Source organism: Lithobates pipiens, unplaced genomic scaffold, assembly GCF_037356315.1.
Source record: "Lithobates pipiens isolate NorthernLeopardFrog02 unplaced genomic scaffold, aLitPip1_a1.2 Scaffold_18, whole genome shotgun sequence".
NCBI classification, from domain to species: domain Eukaryota; kingdom Metazoa; phylum Chordata; class Amphibia; order Anura; family Ranidae; genus Lithobates; species Lithobates pipiens.
In genome coordinates this window covers 351,473,263-351,499,431 of record NW_027507758.1, presented here as the reverse complement: position 1 = coordinate 351,499,431, position 26,169 = coordinate 351,473,263, and the positions used below count along the sequence as shown (strand labels likewise).

Below are 26,169 nucleotides of genomic sequence, written 5' to 3'. Positions count from 1 at the left end.
ACCCCCGCAGACGCCCCGCCCCCCCCCCCCCGTTGTGTTCTGGGAAACACACAGTTCCCAGGACACAGCGGGGGACCAGAAGAGACGCTCAGCGCAACTCGCGCATGCGCAGTAGGGAACCGGGCAGTGAAGCCGCAATGCTCCATTTCCCGATTCCCTGACAGAGGATGGTGGCGGGGGCAGCAGCGTGACGAGCGATCGCTCGTCATCTGCCGCCGACATCGCTGGACCCTGGGACAGGTAAGTGCGATTTTATTAAAAGTCAGCAGCTGCAATATTAGTAGCTGCTGGCTTTTAATATGTTTTTTTAGGTGCAGAACCGCTTTAAAAAGGGAATCAAGTTTGTCAGGGGCTTCAGGTGGCAGAACCATTGCAAAGCTGTATCCCTGGATGTCAATATAAAATAATTACATGCACAAACCCTGGGCCACTGGTATCTCAAAGAGACAAACAGCTTATATTTGGATAGACATGTGTAACCATCCTGATAATCTCTTCTACTAAAGAGACTAGATGGTTCCCCTAATGGGAGAAGGAGGTTTTTGTCACTTCAGGCTTTGTCTTGCTAGGAGGTTGTGCTGAAAGTCTTTTTACCCCCCCCCAGGTCCTCTGCCTAGGCAAGGATGTTGCTGAAAGAAGAACTTGAGCTTGGGCCTAAGAAATGTATGCTGCCCTGCTGCAGGGTACATCCAGGAGGAGCAGAGCAGGAAAATTACTGCCTGTCTTAGCCCTTGTACACACGGTCGGACATTCCGTCAACCAAATCCGTAGGATTTTGTCCGACAGATTTTGTCTGACGGATTTTGTCCAAAACTGTTGCATACGCACGGTCAAAGTTGTCGGAAAATCCGATCGTTCAGAACGTGATGACATTATTTCGTTACGACGGGACTACGCTCAGGCTAGTAGCCAATAGCTTTGGTGTAGGAATTTGATCTGAGCATGCGTGGCACTTTGTCCGATCAAACGATCGGACAAAGTCCCATCGGATTATGTTGTTGGAAAATTTTATGGCCAAGCTGGAAAACTTGGTCCGTCAGATATTCCGACGGAAACAGTCAGATGGAGCCCACACACGGTCGGATTATCCGACAACACGGTCCGATCGGACATTTTCTGTCGGAATGTCCGACCGTGTGTACAAGGGCTAAGGAAAAGGCTTCTCTGCTGAATAGTGTCCTGAAAAGTGAGTATAAGCAGCTATCTGTGAACATTACAGGAGGTTCTGGCTGCTCATGCTAGGAGGTAATTGTGCTACCTGGTTGTGCTTAACAGTCTGCCAATATAAACTGTTAGACTGTTGCTAGTAGAGAAGTCTGTAACCATTTTATTTGTGGGTATTCTGTGATAGACTAACACAAAATGGCACATAATTGTGAAGTGGAAGGAAAATGATAGTTTTCAAAATCTTTTACAAATTGTCAGGGCCCGGGCTCGGCCCTTTGTTTTCTGAGCTGGCTGCTCAGCTGTCGGCTAATTGCCAACTCCTATCTCTCCACAGGTACTCAGCTATTGACGATATCTTGCTCGTCAGTTCTGGCTACTTAAGCCGTCCAGCCCTGAGGATCTCTACCTTCGCCTTAGTCAACATCACAGACACTCGCCTGCATTCCTGTTAAAAGACTTGCTTGGCTGACATCCCTTCTAGCTCTAGATCCTGCTTGCTTGCTGCTTTACTACGCTCATCTCCGAATCCTTGACGTTTGGCTTGTCTGACTATCCATAAACACTCAAGTGATTTGATGAATCATGTAGAATATTAATGTTATCCTTGTGCACGTCCACCACACCACCTCACAAGGATAACATTAATATTCTACACTATTCATCAAATCACTTGAGTGTTTATGGACACTTATTTATTTATTAATTTATTTATTTAACTTTTTTAATTAATGCTTATGTATACTTTTTAATCTTTATTTGAGTTCCTCACAGTCTTCACAGGCAGTGTGTGGCTTTTTGATATTTTGTGCTTGATGTTTTTTTGATTTCATCACTTAATATGGTATGAGTCACTTTTTTGAGATATGTAGCGAATGTTTCATGATCATTTATTGCACATTATATAGATAATATAGGAGGTCACTGTGTACATATCACAGTAGTGTTTATTAGAGCGCCGCTATTTATTCTATGGTGATTATACGTATAAATTCAGATATATATGTTTGATTTGTTGTAGGCGGCTGCTGGGCTGCTGTAGTCTTCGTTTTTCACACATCTATAAGCCCGGTGGAGTTAACAAGAGTTGGAGGGCAGGCACTTGTGGACCATCAGTTTTGTATGTTTTGACTACGTTTGTTTTATTTAATTTTATTATTAAACAAGTGTGATTTGACTGTACTTTTGTCAGATTTCATGGTTTCTGACACAAATAATATGTGTAAAGTGTGGTGAGCATTTGTATACAGCCCCCTGAGTCAATACTTTGTAGAACCACCTTTAGCTGCAATTACAGCTGCAAGTATTTTTGGGTGTGTCTCTACCAGCTTTGCACATCTGACATTTTTTGCCATTCTTATTTGCAAAACAGCTCAAGCTCTGTCAGATTGGATGGAGAGTGTCTGTGAACAGCAATTTTGAAGTCTTGCCACAGATTCTCAATTAGATTTAGGTCTGGACCTTGACTGGGCCATTGTAAAATATGAATATTCTTTGACCTAAGTCATTCCATTCTAGCTCTGGCGGTAGGTTTAGGGTCATTGTCCTGCTGGAAGGTGAACCTCCGCCTCAGTCTCAAGTCTTTTGCAGACGCTAACTGGTTTTCTTCTAAGATAGCCCTGTATTTGGCTCCATCTATCTTCCCATAATCTATGACCAGTCTCCCTGCCCCTGCTGAAGAAAAGCATCCCTAAAACATGATGCTGCCACCACCATGTTTCACAGTGGGGATGGTGTATTCAGGGGGTGTGCAGTGTTAGGCCGCGCACACACGGGCGGATTGTCTGCCCAACTAAGTTCGTCAGACAAATCGGACAGACAGTCCGTCCAACATTTGAATGAACGGACTTGACCACACACGATGAACAGACAGTCCGCTGAAAGCTTGCGCGATGACGTGTACAGCACGTACGAGGGGACTAGAAAAACGACGTCCTATACACTGCAATGCAACCTTCTGCCGTGTAAATCCTTTCTGAGCATGCGCCATACTTAGTCCGTCCAACTTGCCTACACACGAGCGGACTGTCCGCTGAAACCAAGTTTGGACGGACAAAACCAAGTTTGGACGGACAAAATTACGGAAATTCCGAAAGACTTAGTCCGTCAGACTGTCCGCTAAAAAAGTCCGCTGAAGCCCACACACGAGCGGATTGTCCGCTGAAACACGGTTCAGCGGACTAAGTTGGGCAGACAATCCGCCCGTGTGTACGCGGCCTTAGTTTCCCGCCACACATAACATTTTGCTTTTAGGCCAAAAAGTTACATTTTGGTCTCACCTGACCAGAGCACCTTCTTCCACATGTTTGCTGTGTCCCCCACATGGCTTCTCGCAAGCTGCAAATGTAAATTTTTACGACTTTGTTTCAACAATGGCTTTCTTCTTGCCACTTTTCCATAAAGGCCAGATTTGTGGAGTGCAGGACTAATAATTGTACTGTAGAAAGATTCTCCCACCTGAGCTGTGGATCTCTGCAGCCCTTCCAGAGTTACCATGGGCCTCTTGGCTGCTTCTCTCATTATTGCTCTCCTTGCCCGGCCTGTCAGTTTAGGTGAACAGCCATGTCTTAGTAAGTTTTTAGTTGTGCCATACTCCTTCCATTTTTGGATAATAAATTGAACAGTGCTCCGTGAGATGTTCAAAGCTTGGGATATTTTTTATAACTTAACCCTGTTTTAAACTTCTCCACAACTTTATCCCTGACCTGTCTGGTGTGTTCCTTGGACTTCATGATGCTGTTTGTTCACTAAGGTTCTCTAGCAAACCTCTGAGGGCTTCACAGACCAGCTGTATTTATACAGAGATTGAATTACACACAGCTGGACTCTATTTACTAATTAGGTGACTTCTGAAGGCAATTGGTTTACCTAGATTTTAGTTAGGGGTATCAGAATGAAGGGGGCTGAATACAAATACACACCACACCTTTCAGATATTTTTTTGTAAAAAAATTTGGAAAACCATTTATCATTTTCCTTCCACTTCACAATTATGTGCTACTTTGTGTAGGTCTATCACATAAAATCCCAATAAAATACATTTACGTTATTGGTTGTAACATGACAAAATGTGGAAAATTTCAAGGGGTATGAATACTTTCAATACAATCAAAAGGTGATGAATTGGCAATTCTCCTGAATTGGTCATCCCTAATAGAAAGGACCTCAATTAAACCCATTCAGGAAATCATCAAAAAATGTAATTTTTCAACCAGCACTGGGGCAGAGCGAAAGGAAGATCTGTAATGCCGCCTACACACAATCTGACCTTCCGGCAGAAAAGGTCCAACGGTCTTCCCGATGAACTTTAGACGGAGTTCCAACAGACTTCCAAATGAACGGACTTGCCCACACATGAACGGACTAAGTCCGTTCCAAAATCCATTCCTTTTGAAAGTGATGATGTAATACGGGACTAGAAAAGGAAGTTCAATAGCCAGTAGACAATAGCTTCCCTTGCATCATATTTGGTCTGTCGGACCAGCATACAAACGGTTTTCCCAATAGGAATTGAGTCCGTCAGACAGATTTGAAACATGTTCTATTTCTAGGTCTGTCTGATTTTTTTAATGAAAAACATTCGGATTATCCCACACACGTTCGACCTGTCCAACAGACCGATTCTGTCGGACCGAGTCTGCCTGAAAGTCCAGTCGTGTGTATGTAGCATGAGCCAAATTAGGTGCTACTGCTGTGAATCTATCAAATAGAGGTTGTCAACTGGAGGTGAGAGAGATTCATCGCCAATAAATTGTTGCACTACACAGTCACATCATTTACCAAGTTGTAATGTTTTGACTGGAGTGCAGAAACTACATTGTCTGGATTTGGCTAAGATTTCTGCTAGGTTTCTCATGATTAGAAAAAACTGGTGGCAGTATAACAAATCTTTTCACAAGTAAGAATGTTCACACATAGGCATTTAAACTTAAATCAGAACTTAACACTCTCAATCAACATTGATATTTTTATCCTTAGGCTGCTAGAATTGGTAAATAGATAGGAAAGTACATCATATTAACTTTTTTTTTTGTATTATTATTTCTTCAGTTACAGGCAAATTTTGTCATATATCACAGAATTCTTCAGAAGGAGAGGAGGGGTTTTCTCAGATAAAGCACATCCTCCTATCTGCATGCCCGAGCTATGGGCAGATGGATTCCAGGAAGTAAATGCTACATGAATCACCTGCTCTTACTTAAGATGTCCACAGCCAGAAATGCTAGGGGGATGTTTTGTAAAGTGATTTCACAACAAAATAAAGCATGGAGACATGGATGGATGGATGAGTTTTCTTTAAATATTAAAAATGAGTTCAATTGCATTTTTTGGTGTTTAAATGCAGGGTAGTTTCACTTTAACTGCTTGCCTACACATACACTGTAAATTACATCCAACAGTAATTACAACTTCCTAAACTGTCTCTACAAATAAAGTATGGGCACCAATAAGGAAGTGCTGAAATTCACATTACAGTGTGCCCCCTGGATTAATGGTAAACTTGCATTTTATTGCTAAGGTCAGCTTAATAAGTTGTAATTACTGATATGCATATATTAAATTATGAATAAAGATATGCATAGCCTTAATGCAAAAGAAAGGGCCATAAAATGTGAGACATTTGTTGCTATGTGGACATATATACAGTATCTCACAAAAGTACACTCCTAAGTGAAAATGTCCAAATTGGGTACAATTAGCCATTTTCCCTCCACGGTGTCATGTGACTCGTTAGTGTTACAAGGTCTCAGGTGTGAATGGGGAGCAGGTGTCTTAAATTTGGTGTTAGCGCTCAGACTCTCTCATACTGGTCACTGGAAGTTCAAAAAGACCATACAACAGTTTAACATGACAATTTCCAATTAGAACAGGCCTCGCCATGGTCGACCTAAGAAGTTGAGTGCACTTTGGGAAATAGATGTATAAATTGATGTATAAATGCTGCTAGCATTGCTGCAGAGGTTGAAGGGTGGGGAGTCAGCCTGTCAGTGCTCAGACCATATGCCGCACACTGCATCAAATTGGTCTGCATGACTGTCATCCCAGAAGGAAATCTTTCTAAAGATGATACACAAGAAATCCCACAAACAGTTTGCTGAAGACAAACAGACTAAGGACATGGATTATTGGAACCATGCCCTGTGGTCTGATGAGACCAAGATAAACTTATTTGGTTTAGATGGTATCAAGCATGTGTGGCCTCAACCAGGTGAGGAGTACAAAGACAAGTGTGTCTTGCCTACAATCAAGCATTTTGGTGTTAGTGTCATGTTCTGGGGCTATATGAGTACTACTGGCACTGAGAAGATACAGTTTATTACGGCAACTATGAATTCCAACACGTGCTGTGACATACTGAAGCAGAGCATGATCCCCTCCCTTTCGAAGAATGGGCCACAGGGCAATGTTCCAACATGAAATGACCCAAATACACCTCCAATGCGATCACTGTCTTGCTAAAGAAGCAGAGGGTAAAGGTGATGGACTGGCCAAGCATGTCTCCAGAGCTGAACCCTATTGAGCATCTGTGGGACATCCTCAAACAGAAGGTTGAGAAGCGCAAGGTTTCTAACATCCACCAGCTCCATAATGTCATCATGGAGGAGGGGAAGAGGACTCCAGTGGCAACCTGTGAAACTCTGGTGAACTCCATGCTGAAGAGGGTTAAGGCAGTGCTGGAAATAATGGTGGCCACACAAAATATTGACACTTTGGACACAATTTGGACATTTTCACTTAGGGGTGTACTCACTTTTGTTGTCAGGAGTTTAGACATTAATGGCTGTGTGTTAAGTTATTTTGAGGGGATGGGAAATTTACACTGTTATACAAGCTGTACACTCACTACTTTACATTGTAGCAAAGTGTCATTTCTTAAGTGTTGTCACGTGAAAATATTTCCAAAAATTTGAAATTGTGAGATTCTGTACATACACATATAACGAGCCACGGTTATCTGTGCTTGGATCTTATTTATAAGAATGTACAAGGAAATGAAGACTAAATTAGTCAACCATTTGGAATGTACACAACAGGAAGACAAAATCAATTGCAAATAGAGTGTGCGTGTTATACGCCGATATTTCAATTTTAGCTGCCTTGAAGGGGACAGGGTGGGAAGAAGGATGAGCGCCGCCAGATTACATACAGTGAGAGTCTCCTGTTTACTGTGGGCTGGAAGGAAGCAGAAAAAGAGATGATAAATCCCTGAGAAGAAAATAAGTCTCAATTCCAGGGAATAAGGGTCAGCCTGACCCTTGCTGACCCTTATCCCCTGGAATTGAGACTTCATTTCTTCCCGGGGATTTATCATCTCTTTTTCTGCTTCCTTCCAGGCGATGGTGCCCATATTTTAATGCCTTTAAGGCACTCCATGTCTGGTGCTCTCTGAACGTGGACACCTGGCATCCACTTGGGGTAGGCCTTCAATGGCCATGATAGGACATCCATGCTTTTTGGAGGAATGCTTCTGTTAAATATGCACATTTTTTGTAAGTGTATGTTAATGACAAATTAGATACACATTTATAGGTATGAATTTGTATTAAGGTTTGACTAATATAAGCTGTTTTTTCAGAAGTGGTATTATTCCCTGAAGAAGATTCATAACAGTAATTATGAAAGGCTTTGGATATCCCTCTCTGCAGAATTCCTTGTCAGAAATCACGATTTAAGGGAACAGCAAGTAGATTGGGATTGCCACTTCATGGTCCAAACAGCCAAATGTGCAATGTTTGCAAATTTTATTCATACAATGTGCAATGTTGATAGTGCTATTCTTATGATGTTTTGTACCATTAATTAATTAATGTCTTTTTAGACATTTTTTTCTACAATAAATTTAATTTTCTATATGTGAAGTTTTGTATATGTATACATCATATATATTTTTTTTATTACCCATACAATCACACCTTTTGAGGTTTATTTCATGACATAGCATGTTCTAAAACAATTATAACTTGATAATGTTACCTCTTTAAAGAGTAGTTTCCATATTGGAGTAATACCGACATCAATTATATTCGGCCCACAGATGAGTCTCCTAGAAGTAAAGCACAGGGCAGTTTTGTTTTCACATGTTCAATCAATCAATAAGATTAAAGTGGTATTAAACCCAAAAGTTGGCATCTATTTTATTACCGCTTACTAATTCTTAGGCCGCGTACACACGCGGGGACTGTTCGCCCAACTTTGTCCGCTGAACAGTGTTTGGGCGGACAGTCCGCTCGTGTGTGGGCTTTCAGCGGACAGTTTCAGCGGACAGTTGGACGGACAAGGTTTTTCGGAAATTCCGAAAAACTGTCCGCTGAAACCTTGTTTCAGCGAACAGCCCGCTCGTGTGTAGGCTTGTTCGTCAAACAAAGTTGCGCGCATGCTCAGAAAGGATTTTCACGCCGAAAGCTATAATGCAGTGTATAGGACGTCGTATTTTTCGTCCCGTCGTACGTGCTGTTCACGTCATCGCGCACGGTTTCAGCAAACTGTTCGTTCGTCGTGTGTGGGCATGTCCGTCCATGCTAATTTTGAGCGGACTGTTTGCTGAAACTGTTGGACGGACAAAGTTGGGCGAACAGTCCGCGCGTGTGTACGCGGCCTTAGATGTGATTGTTGTATTTGTTTCTTTTTTTAGGCTTTCTTTTTTCTATATTCAGCTGGTGATCCAACGAGCAAGTCTTTTTTTGTTTTTAAAAGCACAAGCTCTCCAGTAGAATGTTTCAGTTTACATGAATGAGACAAACCATTTGATTAAAATTATCAGCTTTTATTTATTCATCCAATTAGCTCCAGCTATTAGTTTCTTTTTTTTAGGCTTTCTTTTTTCTATATTAAGCTGGTGATCCAGCCAGCAAGTCTTTTTTTGTTTTTAAAAGCACAAGCTTTCCAGTAGAATGTTTCAGTTTACATGAATGAGACAAACCATTTGATTAAAATGATCAGCTTTTATTTATTCACGCAATTAGCTCCACACCCCCCCCCCCCTGGCCAGATCATTCAGAGTTGTGTCATTACTGGCCAGATCACCAGGTGAAAACAGTGGGGGAAAAGCCAAAGAAAATAAATGTAGCCACCACATCCAATGATTGGTAAGCAGTAAATGTACATCTTTAGTTTTGGGTTTAATACCGCTTTAATTTACTATAGCATTTGTAATGGGTAACATTTTATTTGCTATTGTATTATACCGAATATTACAATATTTTGTGAATTTCCTTTTCTCTAATGACTGCAAAATGACTTTATTTCAATTTCCCCCATGTTTCATTAGCATGAGTCACGTTATATAACATATAAAATACATTATAGTTCCCCTTTATAATAACTTGTTAGGTTAAATATCTTTACCTGACATCCTGCTCCTCTTGGGCAAATCCACCTCCAAAGTTTTCATGTATAGAAGAACAAGTGTAGTAATCTTCCAGGACTCTGAAAAAGAATTCCAACTGTTATCTTGGGATAATGTTACTTGTTATCCCAAAGAAAGTTTTCACAGAAACTTACCCTGCTTTAGCAAACAGTTTTTCACTTCCATCCCATATGTAACGGATTTTCTGCACTTGTATATATCTAATCTACAGAAAACAAAAGCATACCTTAGAAACTGAAAATCAGATAACAATAGAATACAGCTGAATGAAATTATAATGCTGAAGTTTTTTGCTGGCAGTTTGAATTGCAACACGGGTGTAAGGCTGGGTTCACACATGTCTAGCTGTGGTTTGCAGTCCAGAGTCCAGTGCGTTTCAATGGGATTGAACAACAGGCATAGCGGAAGTGATGCAGGAGTACGAGCACGCCTGCTCGTGGAGTAAATATTTTAAAACTGCTGTAAAAAGTGAGTAAAACTAGATGTTTTTTATAATAAAATTGGAAAAACAACATTACACTATTGGGAAACTCTTTCTTATGCACTACCACCACAAAGTATACTGGGAGGGATCCCCAGGACCACCATAGAGGAGGCACTACCCACCATAGAGATCCATAAGCCGGGCTAACCATTGAAGGATTCCTAGAGGCAGGTGGAAATATATGGACCTTGAGGCCGCGTACACACGGGCGGACTGTTCGCCCAACTTTGTCCGCTGAACAGTGTTTGGGCGGACAGTCCGCTCGTGTGTGGGCTTTCAGCGGACAGTTTCAGCGGACAGTTTGACGGACAAGGTTTTTCGGAATTTCCGAAAAACTGTCCGCTGAAACCTTGTTTCAGCGAACAGTCCGCTCGTGTGTAGGCTTGTTCGTCAAACAAAGTTGTGCGCATGCTCAGAAAGGATTTTCACGCCGAAAGCTATAATGCAGTGTATAGGACGTCGTATTTTTCGTCCCGTCGTACGTGCCGTTCACGTCATCGCGCACGGTTTCAGCAAACTGTTCGTTCGTCGTGTGTGGGCATGTCCGTCCATGCTAATTTTGAGCGGACTGTTTGCCGAAACTGTTGGACGGACAAAGTTGGGCGAACAGTCCGCGCGTGTGTACGCGGCCTCAGAGAGAGATATCAACTTATGCTGGTACCTAACAGCAGTAAGGCGAGAGCACTTGAACAGTGAAGGAACACACCACTCATCATAACACCACTTTTAGTTGTATTGGTCTGTATATGGACTTTTTGGTTATTTGTTTTTATGTTGTGTATACATCAGTCATCATATTCTTTATATGAATGCTATCAGTACTTTTAGTTGTACTAAACTTTTACATAGGCATTGATTGGTACATTACTGCTCACCTTGTGGATTTATATTATTTTTGGTATTGTGTCATTTAATTTGCACAATCTTTTTATACATATAGATGTAGCACCCTGATGTTTAGGCAGAGTTGCTAGTTGATAGGGGATCAATTGATTCCACCCTAATTCTGGAATGGCTGCACTTCTCTCTTCTGTCATTAGATGGCCTGGTATCTGTTGGCATTAGATAAGACAAGGGCATTGCAAGGACAGATTAGGAATAGATGGGGTATCTCAGCCAATGGGCAGGAATCTTCTTTGGTCCCTTGGCCTGCTGGGATAGCCTATTTATTTGGGTAAGGTCGGGTGTTCAGGGTTCTGTGCCACCTGGACGGCTGTCTGAGTGGATGTGTGTTGTGCTGCCCGGGCTGCTAGGCCAGATCCTAAGGCCTATCCCAAGTACATATGGCTGCTAGGCTGTCTGAGGGCCTATCCATAAGCAGGAGAGCAGTGTAGGGTTGACTGTGGCTTGCAGTCTAACCAGAAGTGACGGTTCTGCCGGCCTGAGAACCTGTCATGGTCAGAGGTAGAGGGGAAGCTGTCGCCACTAAGAGACCCTCCACTTTGCTACAAGGGACCACTGTGAGTAGCTGAAGCAAGTACCAGAGCAGTATTCTCACAAATCGGGGATGGTGAAGAATTGGTAAACTTCAGCAGGAGTCGAGTCAGGGACCCAGCCAACGGAGGTGACGCTTGTAGTGTAGCCTTGTGTGTCAAGTCAGGGACTGAGCAGGCCATTGGGGTGACGCTTAGGGAGTATCTTGGATGCCAAGCTAGGGACCCAGCAGGGACGCAGGGGTGAAGCTTGAGGAAGATACTTAGAGAGAAGATTGGATGAGCTCAGGGGATCCAGTGGATCAGCAAGTCTAGTAAGAGAGAGACTGGGAGCTCCATTTAGTGAAGTTCTACATTAGGAGATTGTAGAGGCAGTGAAAGAGTTAATTGTAACCTTTGTTAGAAACTGTTCAAGATTGTTACCATAGGAGACAGCATGCAGATGTGGTGTCCGGCTGGGTGCCTTTCCCTGCATGGCTGTCTACCTATAGAAGTATCGGAGTCTGCCAACTAACAGTGCAACTACTAAAGGGTGTCCTGGCCCTAAATCCTCTCTCCCACAGTTCGGTTAAGAGACAATAAATCTCTTTGCATTCAAGAAGTGTCTGGCGCCCATGAATCTACCTTGCATTACACCCATCATGCCTTGTAAACTCAGGACTTGGCTACATATAATTTTAGAAGAACACACCTAATGAATGCCTACATTTATACAAATTCACTTTCTTACTCTATATTTCATATGTTGGCACCTAACAGCGCAGCACAATCACTGTATGAGATATCACACCCCATTAGCCACAGATCAACTAACTAGTGCCTGCAGCAGTTAGTTATTACACCACATGTAAAGTTATAGCGCTAGAGCACTACCTTGTATTCCCCCTCAGTAAGGGGATCCTCAAGGGTCAACGACAGCCTCCCTCAGCACTGCTTCTCCATCTTCCACCCCACTCCCTGCAGGGAGCAGTGGTTTAGGTATGTCAGCGATGATGTAAAAAATTTTATAGACTAGAAATTCAGAGGTTCCTCCAGACGTGTGGTTACATGTGCAAAAGTGCTCTGCTGCTTCTTATTGGGAATTTTATGCTAAAGTAAGTTTTTTCTTTTATACCGCTTTAAAGTGGCTGTATAGTGTTTTTTTTTTTTTACTTTTACCTACAGGTAAGGCTATAATAAGGCTTACCTGTAGGTAAAATGAATATCTCCTAAACCGTACAGTTTAGGAGAAAAAGGAGTAAAACTGTACTGTTAAGTATTATATTTACTTTTCATGCAGCCACTGACGTCATGTGGCGTGTGCGCTGTTAAGGCCGGCTGAAGGTGCAGCAGAACTGCCAGACCTTGCCGGGAAAAAGACTGACGCGCGCATGTGCAGGAGTGACGTATCGCAGCTTCGGCCACTCACAGCGCCAGAGCCGCGATACCCAGAAGACACGCCGAGGCAACATGTCAGCTCCTTTGGCGTCGATTGGGTGAGATACCGGTGCCTCGTTCTAAGGTGAGTATTTCATAATGAGCCTTTTTTTTTTTTAAAGTACGGGTTTACTACCGCTTTAAGTATAGGTCTACTATAAAAACAATTGCAGCCAAAGAAAACATTACAGATGTAGCCATGGCCCCGACCTCTGAAGAGCTGACAGTGAACTTTATGGTCAGGCAGAGCTGACATCCATTCTCACAGTGTGGGTCACTACCCTGTTTCCCCGAAAATAAGACCTAGCGTGATTGTCGGTAATGGCTGCAATATAAGCCCTACCCCCCAAATAAGCCCTAGTTAAAGTCATTGTAGGTCTTATTTTCAGGGTAGGGCTTATTTTCGGGGAAACAGGGTAGGGCTTATTTGGGGGGTAGGGCTTATATTGCAGCCATCACCGACAATCACGCTAGGTCTTATTTTTGGGGAAACAGGGTAGGCATAGTGGGTGCAGAGTAGTATAAATGAAGTTGGGCACCAGACACTTCGATGGTGCAGAACAAAAGAGATTTATTTTCTCTTAAAGAACTGAAGAGAGGGTTAGGGCCAGGACACCCTTTGAGCAGATGCAAAAGCACTTAGACTCTGAGACTCACAAAAATAGAACAGTATATTGATTGTACAGCTCCGGACGCCTTAATGCTGAACTGCACCCGAACGAGCCGTTTCCTTTAGCAACTGAACTTGTTGGTTGACTTCAACACAGATCTGTACACATACCAAACTTGGTATCCCCATTGCCTAAGACCTGGCCTCCATCTCACAGTCTCCCGCTGTAGCTTCCAAGGGCCCCCCACACTGACCTGCTGGATTTCTTACTTGGCTCTTCAGCCCAACGAATGAACTCTTGCAAGCGTCACACCTGCTATCCCGCTGGGTCCCCAGCTTGACTTCCACTGAGACTTCCCAACTTCTTCACCACCCCTGGTTAGTGAATAAGGCTGCTCTGGTACTCAGACTCTGAACTCTGGCCTCTGATAACAGGAGCGTTGTCCCTTGATGGCAATAGTTTCCCCTTTACCTCTGACCTTGGTTCAAGCTTTGCCTCTGGCGACAGGAATGGTTGTCCTCCTTTAGCAACCTCCGACAAAGAGGGGTTCTCCGGCTGGTAGAACCCATGCAACTTGGTTAGGCTTCCGACATGAAGCCCCAACCCTAAGTTGCTCTTTATTATCCTGGGAAGGCCTCAGACTGCCTAGAAACCAGGGAACTCCCAGATAGGCCTTAGGCTTCTGCCTAGCATCCGGGAGCTTTCAACACATGTCTACCCAGACAGCTGCCCAGGTGGCACCGAACCCCGATCACCTGACTCCTCCCAAATAAATAGGCTCTCCCCAGTCATGCGTTTAGGTTTTGTGCTGCCCTAGGCCTGACTAAACTTGTGCATTTAAATATGACCCACCCCTTCCTGTTAATGTCACACCCCTTCTTGTTTAAAACCCTCCCTGTAAACTGTAAACCACACCCCTTTCTATTTAGGCTCCACCTTTTCCACTTAGAGCCCCACCGCTTCCTCTCTGTACATTAAAATTGGGTATCAAGTGCAGCCTCATCAGTGCCCATCAAAGCAGCTTCATTAGTGCCCATCAATGCAGCCTCACCAGTGCCTCATCAGTACCCAATAAGGGTCTCCAATTGCATTCTAATCATACCAATTTATGCAAGCAGACTGCAGTTCCTCTTTAAGCACCTGTTCGCATCAGGCCAAGTTGGCAGCAATGGCATCAACCGAATTGGTGTGACGCCGACTTTGCGGCGCTGCAATGATTCCCAAAAGTACTTCCTATTCTATTGGTGGCTATGGGTGTGATTTGTATAGACATCTGTGCATGAACCACACAAATGTCTGTCAAATTGCCCCCGAAGTCAGATGCATTGCCAGTTTGAAATCATGCGAGTTCAGCTGAACCCACACAATTTCTAACCCGCATCAGTGTGAACCTGGGCTTAATGTAGTCAGCAGTATGGGTAATAAAATCCAGACTGATCTTTAAAACAGAAATGACACTTTTCTTCATATGTCAGAAGGCAGCATTAGCCATACAGGTAGCTATGAAAGGTTACCACATATATACAAGAAAACACTAAGGGCACTTTCACACTGGGGCGTGGGGGGTTTTGGGGGGTATGCGGTAACGTAATTTTTTGCGGCACTTTTTGGAAACTAGCGGGGGCGCTTTTAACCCCCACTAGTGGCCAAAAAAGGGTTAAAAGCGCCCGCGAAGCGCCGCTGCCCATTGATTATAATGGGCATAGGCGTTTTAGAAGCCCCTCAAAGAAGCTACTTGCAGGACATTTTTGAGTGTCCTGCCAGTGCACAGCTCCAGTGTGAAAGTACTTGGGCTTTCACATTGGAGTCACAGAAGAGGCCCTTTACAGGCGCTATTTTTATCTCTATAACCCCTGTAAAGTGCCTCAGTGTGAAAGTAGCCTAAGGTGTTAAATGCCATTGATTTCAGAAGCACCAGCCTGCAGATATTGAGCTGTAAAGTGTTAACAATATATGTAAACGTCCATTGATGCAGAGAAGAAAAGCACAGTCCTCCCCTAGCACCAAAGACACAGAGGGATGATTATCAGACAGTCATCCCCATTTCAGATAAAACAAAAAAAGGGGGGTTGGGACTTTAAATGAAGTGTGTGGGATCACACAGCTCCATCCCTATCTATATGCAGGAAAAAGAGGGTTTGGGACTTTAAATGAGGTAGATCTAGCATGGCTAAAAGATGAGTCAATGTAACAAGACGTGTTTTATTCATTAAACAACATGGCATGGCAATATGAGTACATACATAGTAAATAAGCAATCCCTCTTTTTCTTCCCTATATCAGATAACAGGAGATAGGAGAAACAAAGTGAAAAGCAGAGGTGAGAGGTTTGTAAGGAGAGACAGTGAGGAGGGTAGGTATCTTACTTTCACTCCCTCCAGGACATGCAGAATATAGCTGGGCCTGCCAGCTGAAGCCAAAATGTGACTAATCTGTAGGCTCCACGTGCACCCGTAGTCACAACACAGGAGGATGACCAGTTCTCTCTCTGCTCTCCTGTCTGTGCAGAGGGACAGGGGAGGGGGGAACTGTCACCACACGCTGTGCTCTATGTAAGAGTAGCTGCAGCCAGCAACCTCCAGTAGTGAATGGATTGACTCTGGAGGGGGGGGCTTTTTCCGTGTGGGGGGGCCGTCCTCACAAAGTGCCCCCTAGGCCTGGGCCTTGTCGGCCTAGGCAAGAATGCAGCACTGGCTCTTCCAGCAGCTATGGGGTCAAAGAAAACCCCTGCCAATTGGCTAGAGCAACCTATCCACTAAAAATTCATATGCACCTTATCATTCCAATGCCATAGGTGACAATGCCATCCAGTGGTAGAGGGGTGAGGTGCATCAAAATCAGAGTTAGGTAAAGAATCAGAAGATTCCCTAACAACTGGCCAGGTTAGCCACCACCTAGCAAACTAGATTTGGCAGCATCCATGTTCAAGACCAGGGTGATAAACAGACACATTTTTACAGGGATTTCTTATTCTGAATATACTGTGGAGGGTATTTACTAAAGGCAAATACAAGTGCAGTTACACACTGCAATTGCAGTGGCACTCGTTTTCTCCAGAGCTTGGTAGTTGTGGTAAAGAATATCCAATCAGGCTCAAGGAATATAAAAAAAAAAAAAAACTGCATTTTTGCTTGCACATGATTGGATGATGGAAATCAGCAGAACTTCGCCACATTCATAAGCTTTGGGGAAATTAAAGCAACTGCACTTCTGAAGTGCACAGTCTATTTGCCTTTATTAAATCCATTCCTGTATGATTGTGTTCAAAGTAAGAAATCTCAATCAATATGAGTTTTGCCAAAAGGTCAGTAATGTTTTCTCTGGTGGCAATTGTTTTATTACTGAACTCCAGGACTGTATATATAGTTTCTGTCTCCTATCGGGCCAATTATGCATTTCAATTGACATCCTACAAAAAAAGCATTAAGGGGTAAAGAAAAAAAGAAAGTTACAAACGGACCATGCATCTTAGGCAAGGGATTATATTACACATACAAATTCACTACAAAAACCTATTTTAACTGACATCCTATCTTTAACCACTTGCTTACTGGGCACTTAAACCCCCCTCAGTCCCAGACCAATTTTCAGCTTTCAGCGCTGATGCACTTTGAGTGACAATTACGCGGTCATACAACACTGTACCCAAATGAATTTTTTATCATTTTTTTCCCACAAATAGAGCTTTCTTTTGGTGGTATTTAGTTACAGCTCGGAGTTTTATTTTTTGCTAAACAAACAAAAAAAGATGCAAAAAAAAAAAAAAAAAAAATCATGTTTTAATAGTTTGTTATAAAATTTAGCAAACAGGTCATTTTTCTCCTTCATTGAAGTGCGCTGATTAGGCGGCACTGATAGGCTGCATTGGTGGGCACTGATGGGCTGCATTGGTGGGCACTGATAGGCTGCACTGGTGGGCACTGATAGGCATAGTTAAGGCGGCACTAATAGGCACAGATAAGGCGGCACCGATAAGGCGGCACTGATGGGCAAAGATGGGCACAGATAAGATGGCACGGATGGGTGGCACGGATAAGTGGCACGGATGGGTGGCACGGATGGGCACTGATAGGTACCACAGATAGATGGGACTGATGGGCACTGATAGGTGGCACTGATAGGTGGCTCTGATAGGTGGCACTGCTGGGCACTGATGGGCGGCACTGCTGGGCACTGATGGGCGGCACTGCTGGGCACTGATGGGCGGCACTGGGGTGCAGCACCTGAGGCAGATTTTGGGTGGCACTGTGGGTGGCACTGCTGGGTGGCACTGTGGGTGGCACTGTGGGCACTGCTGGGTGGCACTGTGGGCACTGCTGGGTGGCACTGTGGGCACTATGGGCACTGCTGGGTGGCACTGACAGGGGGGCACTTACTTTATTTCAGGATGGCACTGCGGGTGGCAGGTGGGCACTGGCAGGGGGCAGGTGTCCTTTTACATTGCTGGCCGTGATCGGGACTGATGTCCCGAACACGGCCGCCGGCGATCGGCTTTTTTTTTTTCTCCTCGCGCTGTCAGCGCGAGGAGGAATACTAGCCGATTACCGGCTCCGTTTTATCACATGATCAGCTGTCATTGGCTGACAGCTGATCACGTGATAAGGGGTCGGGATCGACCCCTTACACGGATCGGTGATCAGGCGAGTCTCACGGACTCGCCGATCACAGAGCGCGCCGCGCGCGCCCCTCAGGGGGCGCGCAGGCCGCTCGTAACCGGGACTACGTCAATAGACGTAGTCCCGAAAATGTGGGTCCGCGCTATTGCCGTCATTTTGCAATAGCGCGGATCCCAAGTGGTTAAAGGGATTGTAAAGTGAATTTTTTTTTTATTTAAAATAACAAACATGTTATACTTACCTCCACTCTGCAGCTCGTTTTGCACAGAGTGGCCCCGAACCTGCTCTTCTGGGGTCCCTCGGCGGCTGTCTCTGCTTCTTCCCGCAGATGCTTATCATGTTCATGCAAGCTCCTTCGCATGGTGAGAAGCATCTGCGGGCGCGCTCCCGTGATACAGCCGGTGGCTATAGCCGCTCGCTGTATCACACGGCCCCGCCCCCTGTGCTCCGCGTCAGTGGATGTGATTGACAGCAGCGCGAGCCAATGGCTGCGCTGCTTTCCATCCATCCACTCCAGCCAATCAGCGGCCAGGCTGAATGGTGAAAAGGATGTCGGGGGACGAGCGCGGGTTTTTCAAGGGGTCAGGTAAATAAAACAGGGGGACTGGGGGCGCAGGCACTGTCAGATGTTTTTTCACCTTAATGCATAGAATGCATTAAGGTGAAAAAACATTTACCTTTACAACCCCTTTAATAATACACTGCCTTGCCAGACATGATCGCCCCACATACAAGAAGAGTCTGACCTAGACAGGTCATGCACACTTAGAACCATCCCTCTAGAAAAGTGGAGCACACTGATGCTTAGCTCTGTTTTAGTTCCTTTTTTACAGACCCTGAATAGGTGAAGTATACATAATAAAGTGCACCGGTCCAAGAAAATGCACAGGCAGGGCAAGTTATTAACAATGAGGACCAGGCTGCCTGGCAGTCAGAGACCTTGTATTCTACAATGGAATGTGTTCCTAATTATAATCAGTTAACACCCTAGACCAGGGATATGCAACTAGCGGACCTCCAGCTGTTGCTAAACTACAAGTCCCATCATGCCTCTGCCTCTGGCTGTCATGCTTATGTCTCATGGGAATTGTAGTTTTGCAACAGCTGGAGGTCCGCTAATTGCATATCCCTGCCCTAGACCGTAATCCACACATAAATCCATTCCTGTTGAGTTCACTAACGACTAAAATCACTATGTGGATCAAACATTATCAATGATCACAGTAGTAACATATTAAGAATTTGTTTTGTGTGTAATGAAATGAGAAATGGATGAACCTTCTGTTCCTAAAAATAATGCAAACAGAGGCAATTATCTCACGTTTTCTCAAAATGACCCAGAGGGAGTCAAATTCTCCCTGCTGTGCATTTGAACACTAGTTCCTATATTTTCATGTGGTTTCAAATTATTTACAAGTGGCTACATGCAAATCAAAGTTTCAACACGGATCCTGACCATTCATGACACATTTAGACACAAGGCAAAAGGGTCACACATCTAGTTATAGTTATTCAAGTTTGCCAATTCCTCTTTTAGCTACAAAACAAATATACAAAAATTGCTAAATTTAATCCAAGGACATTGTCAAACTGTTTTAAGGGATTCTCAGTTGAGGGTACTATGCATTACATATGGTAGATGTGCCCGAAAATTCAGAGGTTTTTGACCAGGGTTTATGCTCTAATCTATACTGTAACTATGATAAATCGCAAAAAAAAAATCCCCTGAAGAGGCCATGTTGGGGGTCCCTCTCCACAAAATCCCAGGGATCAAGAAGATTATTGTTGCATATGTTTCTGGCTGATAGAAAAACTAAGAGCTGGCAAAAGTCAGTGATCCCTTTGGATTAGTTAAGAATAAACTTAACTATACTACAAACAGTTTGGGACTTTATATGAGACGCAGGCACCCATGAGACTCCATCCCTATATATGAACACAAAAAGGAAGGGGGGGTTGGGACTTTTAAATGGCAGATGTATACCAAAAAGCAGTCATTGCAAAGAACAATTTTACTGTACCTTGTGAAGGGGTGGGGTGAAGACAAGTCCTACAGAACATAGGCCATGGGAAGGGCTATAGAATAAACTTAACTGGATCAGGATGATGATGAAAATGTAGAGTATATTGCTGTATCTAATACTGTGTTTACAGTTTCTACTACACTTCTGGTAGTGTACACAGTACATGATACAGTGCAGCTGTAGTACAGTTGCTAATACAGGGCAGGTGGTATACACAGTATCTAATACAGTGTGCACAGTTTCTACTACACTTCTGGTGGTGTACACAGTACACAATACAGTGCAGCCGTAGTACAGTTGTTCATACAGTGTAGGCGGTGTACACAGTATCTAATACAGTGTGTACAGTTTCTACAAAACGTCTGGTGGTGTACACAGTACATAATACAGTGCAACCGTAGTACAGTTGCTAATACAGTGCAGGTGGTGTACACAGTATCTAATACTGTGTGTACAGTTTCTACTACACTTCTGGTGGTGTACACAGTACACAATACAGTGTAGTGTGGTGTTGCAAAACAAAATTTACATCATGTCCGGAAGGCCACCAAGGAGAGGCAGATGCTCCCAGGCCACTAAAAGAGGGCAAGCAGCCTCTGTGTCAACAGTCAACAGAGCTGGTCGTGGACATGGTGCAGCCTCAGCAGGTGGTTATGGGGCATGCTTGTCCTTTTTCTCTGCCGCTGGCCATATTGTTGAGCCAGAACATGCAGAAGAGTTGGTGGAGGGGATAACAAAGCCATCCTCATCCTCTGTTTCGCAGGCTCAGAGTAGTTTGCCTTCCAATGCAGCTGCCAAAGTGGCCTATTCCACCGGCTCCTTGTCCACAATCACTCCTTCCATAGCCCCACCATCATGCAGGGAGGAGTCCACAGAATTATTCAACCACACAGTGTTGGGTACATGTTACTGGAGGATGCGCAGTGATTTGAAGGCTCAGATGTTGGTTCCCAGGTTGAGGAAGGGAGTAATGTGAACCGGTCACATGTACGCAGTAATCAGTGCAATTTTATAGCACTGATCGCTGTGTAAATGTGAATGGCCCCAAAAATGTGTCAAAAGTGTCCGATGTGTCCGCCATAATGTCGCAGTCACAAAAAAAAAAAACGCAGATCGCCGCCATTACTAGAAAAAAAATTGCCATAAATCTATCCCCTATTTTGTAGATGCTATAACTTTTGCACAAACCAATCTATATACACTTATTGCAATTTTTTTAACCAAAAATATGTAGAAGAATACGTATCGGCCTAAACTGAGGAAAAAAATTGTTTTTGTTTTTTTAAATGGGATATTTATTATAACAAAAAGTTAAAAATATTGTGTTTTTTTTTCAAAATTGTCACTCTTCTTTTGTTTATAGCGCAAAAAATAAAAACCGCAGAGGTGATCAAATACCACCAAAATAAAGCTCTATTTGTGGGAAAAAAAGGACGTCAATTTTGTTTGGGTGCAACGTCGCATGATCGAAGCTGGTTGTTAGTACATTTGTACAGGGTATAATCCTCATTAAACTAGTAGTTAGTAGTTATGATGCCCGGTGGGTGTAGAGATGTGGCTCGAGGTACCGGTAGAATTTTCCCCCCACTCTCACTAGAGTTCTTCCCCTGGAAGCTAGGGGTATCCCTCAGCTCCAGAGGTGCTCATACCTGACTGGTTTTACCAATGTCACTCAATGGATCGTACTTATTGGGATGTTCCAGCCCAGGATTGGCCTCCCTGGCACTTGCCCCTCTAACCTTCCTAACTGTCACCCATCTACTCTTTTCTAGTGCCTGCACCTCTTTGTCTGAACCCGCCTCAGTGCAGGCACCTGCCAGGTATGTTCCCGACTCTCCATTAGTATGGAGGGTCTTTGCAGTGCTGACAATTACTCCCCTAGATTCAGAAACTGAGCTTCCAGGGAAACAATGTGCTTACATTTTGCACAGCAGTATTCACCCTCAATCAGATGATCAAGGAACACATGCATGCCGCAAGTTATACACCGAGTCACATCTCTACACCTGCCGGGCATCATAACTACTAATTTAATGAGGATTATACCCTGTACAAATGTACTAACAGCCAGCTTCCTGACACTAATACTCAAAAATACACAGGTACTCAACAATAAGTACAGTAGGTACTCGCAGCCCACGTGCACTCGCAAGCCCACGTGCACTCACAAGCCCACGTGCACTCACAAGCCCACGTGCACTCACAATACACAGGTAAACAAAATACCTAGGTACTAACAATCCACACACAATACTCAGATACTCCCAATACACAGGTACTCCCAATAACTCATATACACAGGTACCCAAATCCTCTCTCAAAACATCATCTGCAATCCTGCTCTCCTCTTTTCCTCTTCTCAGAGGACACACAAGCAGCAATGGGAGCCAATGGTTCAGGCTGCTGTCAGTCAAATCCTGTGAGGAGGGAGCAAGGAACATGGCTGTACTGCACTATGTAGGTCTATGGATGCACACACCACGGCTCAGGAAGGCACCCACACATGTACCGTATAGCACATGGAGTGTAACATGCCAGCAAGGGCCCAAACAAGAGTTTAGGGACCACTCATATTGTGCCATGGCTCTGAAACCAGAAAGTAGTCTGTGACCAATTGACACAATATACAGGGGACTGGAAAGCACCACAATATAGAGCCCAGTACCCAAAGGTCACATAATAGGCTCATGTCACAGTATTCAGGGGTTAACTCAGAAGAAAAGTGTTCAGAGCAGAGGCGGGCTGGTGCTCAAAATTTTTTTGGGGGGGACGCAAACAAACTGAAAAATTCTGAAAAAAAAACATCAATTGCAACCTCACTGTGCCATCAATTGCAGCCACTGTGCCCATAAAATGCAGCCACTGTGCCCATCATACAGCCTCTGAGACCATCATAAGCAGCCCCTGTGCCCAGCATATGCAGCCTCTGTGTCCATCATATGCAGCCTCTGTGTCCATCATATGCAGCCTCTGTGTCCATCATATGCAGCTTCTGTGTCCATCATATGCAGCCTCTGTGTCCATCATATGCAGCCTCTATGACAACTGATCGGCACACACTTACCCTATCCTGGTGGCGGATCAGGCAGCGTGTGACTACGGCAAGCTCCCTTATCCTCCCGTGTGTGTCTTCTTCCATTCAGCATCCAATCAGGGCACCTGTGCCTTCAGCCAGTCAGGTGACAGGTATTAGATCTGCGCCTCCTGATTGGCTGAGAGGCAGTTGAGTGTTAGACAAGCAAATATTAATTTGCTTTGCTAACACACCTGGGTGGACTACGAGCGCAACGCTCTGCACTTGCAGTCCACCTTTTTTGAAGCCTATTAGAGCCTATGGCTCTAATCAGGTGCTTAAAAAGAATGCCGCTGGAATTCAGGTGCCCAGCGTCTGAAAAGGGGCTGGCTACAGGGGCCATGGATAGATTCATGCAATGTGTGAATCTATCCATTATACACAGAGGTGGTGGTGTGACAGAGGGGGCGGGCCCGTGCACCCTTAATGGATGCACCGCCACTGGTTCAGAGGCTTGTTACCAAATGTTGTGCCAGCGTTCTGGACCTGGAAAGCACTCAATGGTAAACTAGTTTGGTACACAAGGTGTCACAATGCAGTGCACAAGGTGTGAAAAGTGCCCCAATATTAGAATATTAGACGCTTATATACCACTGGGAGAAATCAGAGACTGGGTTACACCCAAGGCTGTATTACTGGAGAGTGCTCTGACAGTGCACAGAGGTCTGGAAAGTGCCAGAATGTAGAGCTCAGAAACAAAAACCCCTAGTGGTGGACTTTTAAGGCACATGAAGAGTAGGGTGATATTTTGATTGAAAAATAGTTTATTAAATATAAGGTATAAAAAAGTATGAATCATGTAACATGTAACAAAAGGAATGCATATATAGCATTTACATCAATATACATACAATAGTACAAAAATACTCTTGCACCCAATGCATTTCGGAGTACACATATCTCCTTCCTTAGGGGTGAGTATTAGCAAGAGAAATTTCTATTCTAAAAAGACATATTGAAGAGAAGATGATAAGCATATATGATGTCATATACAATGATCCACAAACGACTTTCACATTGTACACTTACATATTTGAAATGAGTTGCTGAATTAGCATTCCATACTATTCTAATTCCAGACAGGTATGCCAGGTAGATTCTCAGCTCCTGCCTCCAATCTCTGTTGTTTTTAATTCGAATAGTATGGAATGCTAATTCAGCATCTCATTGTAAATACGTAAGTGTACAATGTGAAAGTCGTTTGTGGATCATTGTACAGTATATGACGTAATATATGCTTACCCTTTTCTCTTCAATATGTCTTTTTAGAATAGAAATTTCTCTTGCTAATACTCACCCCTGAGGAACGTGTGGTCCGAAATGCATTGGGTACAAGAGTATTTTTGTACTACTGTATGTATATTGATATAAATGCTATATATGCATTCCTTTTGTTACATGTTACATGATTCATACTTTTTTATACCTTATATTTAATAAACTATTTTTCTATCAAAATATCACCTTACTCTTCACGTGCCTTAAAATTCCACCACTAGGGGTTTTTGTTTCTTAGCTTTAATACTGGATGTGGCACTAAAAAATGCATTAAATTGTCATTCTAAACAATTTCTTCAAATGTAGAGCTCAGTGCTTAACTGCCACATACTAGTTTAACTTACAGTTTAGAGGCATGTTTTGCACAGGGAGTCATCAGAGACTGTGTTACACCATTTAAGCAAATACATTTAAAAAATGAATAACACCACAAATGTTTTTTTTCTTTAAACAGCAATCTATAGATATCACCAGAACAGATGTTCACAGATATCCCCCCTCGCTTCCTTGCTTTGGGTGACACATTGATACAGAACACATCCATGCACCACTTCTTTGTTTTTATCTTCCTTTCTACCCATGTGGTATGCTTCAATTGATACTCTCAAGAATTTCTCATATGTCAGATCATTTACCCCTATAATGGACAAGCCAGAGTTTCACTTCCCTGTCTTCCAAGCCCCTTTGCTTGATGGCCTTAAACCACTAATGGAATTGTCCCTCGATCAACCAGCCCACCCAGGCTGTCGGCTTCGCTACTTACATTTACAAAACTTCTACAACCACTTTAGACATCAATGATCCTTGCACACAACTCATATTCCCATTGAATCCCTGCGCTTACAATTGACGCACACATCACATATGATTTCATAAGTCTACAACAGTCTGTTAATGTATGCATTTCATAACTGTCCATTCATCACTTCAAACTGAGAAAGGGAGTTTGAACATTCCCTTTCCAACAACTATAATAAATCCTAACTCATAAAACTACTATATCCAGCACAGTTCAGGAACAGAACTTTAAACTGCTAACACAATGGTATTGTTGTCTACAAAACTTCAAACTTTTTTCCCACTGTCCCAGACTTGTGTTGGGTATATGGGGGTGTTACACATCTGGTGGGCATGCCGACTTATACCTTCTGGATCACCAGTTTTCAATTGCTTACATTTCCCACCAACCATCTCCTGAAATTGCCCAGCTCTCAATCAAATGTCGATTGTGCATTACCCCATTTCTGATTGTCAAGATGGATCCAATCTCACAATTACAGTATTTCCAACACATTTTTTTTTACACAATTTGGTTATCGTTGTTACAACCCTGAACATTGTAACTACTGCTCAAGTAAGTTTACCATTTTGTTGGACCTTCTATGTTTAAACATTTGTAAAACATAATACTGATGACACTGGACTACCTTTGCATGTAACAAAACTTTGAATTAAAAAAAACACATTCTAAACTTACATGGTGATCTGTACCGATCACTGATTTCTTAATGACTGAATCCTCATCTTGTGCGCTGGCAAATAAAGACTTGTGCTGAAATTCAGATAACTTCATTGACAGCACTTTCTTCCATGTGTGCTCTTTGAAGGCATCCTAGAAGGAAACAGCTCAGCTGATTTCACTGTTCAACAGTAAACATGGTAACAAATAAGACAGTTAATTATCAAATCTAATGATTAGGTT

The 26,169-nt window shown here is 43.4% G+C and overlaps 1 protein-coding gene across 1 annotated transcript in view; it reads right to left on the bottom strand.

The window, feature by feature from the left end:
- The window catches only part of LOC143988151 (putative cation-transporting ATPase 13A4), a 191,484-nt gene that overhangs the window by 131,089 nt on the left and 34,226 nt on the right, over positions 1–26,169 (bottom strand). The window contains exons 3-6 of the mRNA XM_077487480.1: positions 25,945–26,079; positions 9,667–9,737; positions 9,511–9,591; positions 8,140–8,209 (exon numbers count right to left, since the gene is read on the bottom strand). Of these exons, the coding sequence (XP_077343606.1) occupies positions 8,140–8,209; positions 9,511–9,591; positions 9,667–9,737; positions 25,945–26,079 (357 nt within the window). The remainder of the gene's footprint in view (positions 1–8,139; positions 8,210–9,510; positions 9,592–9,666; positions 9,738–25,944; positions 26,080–26,169) is intronic.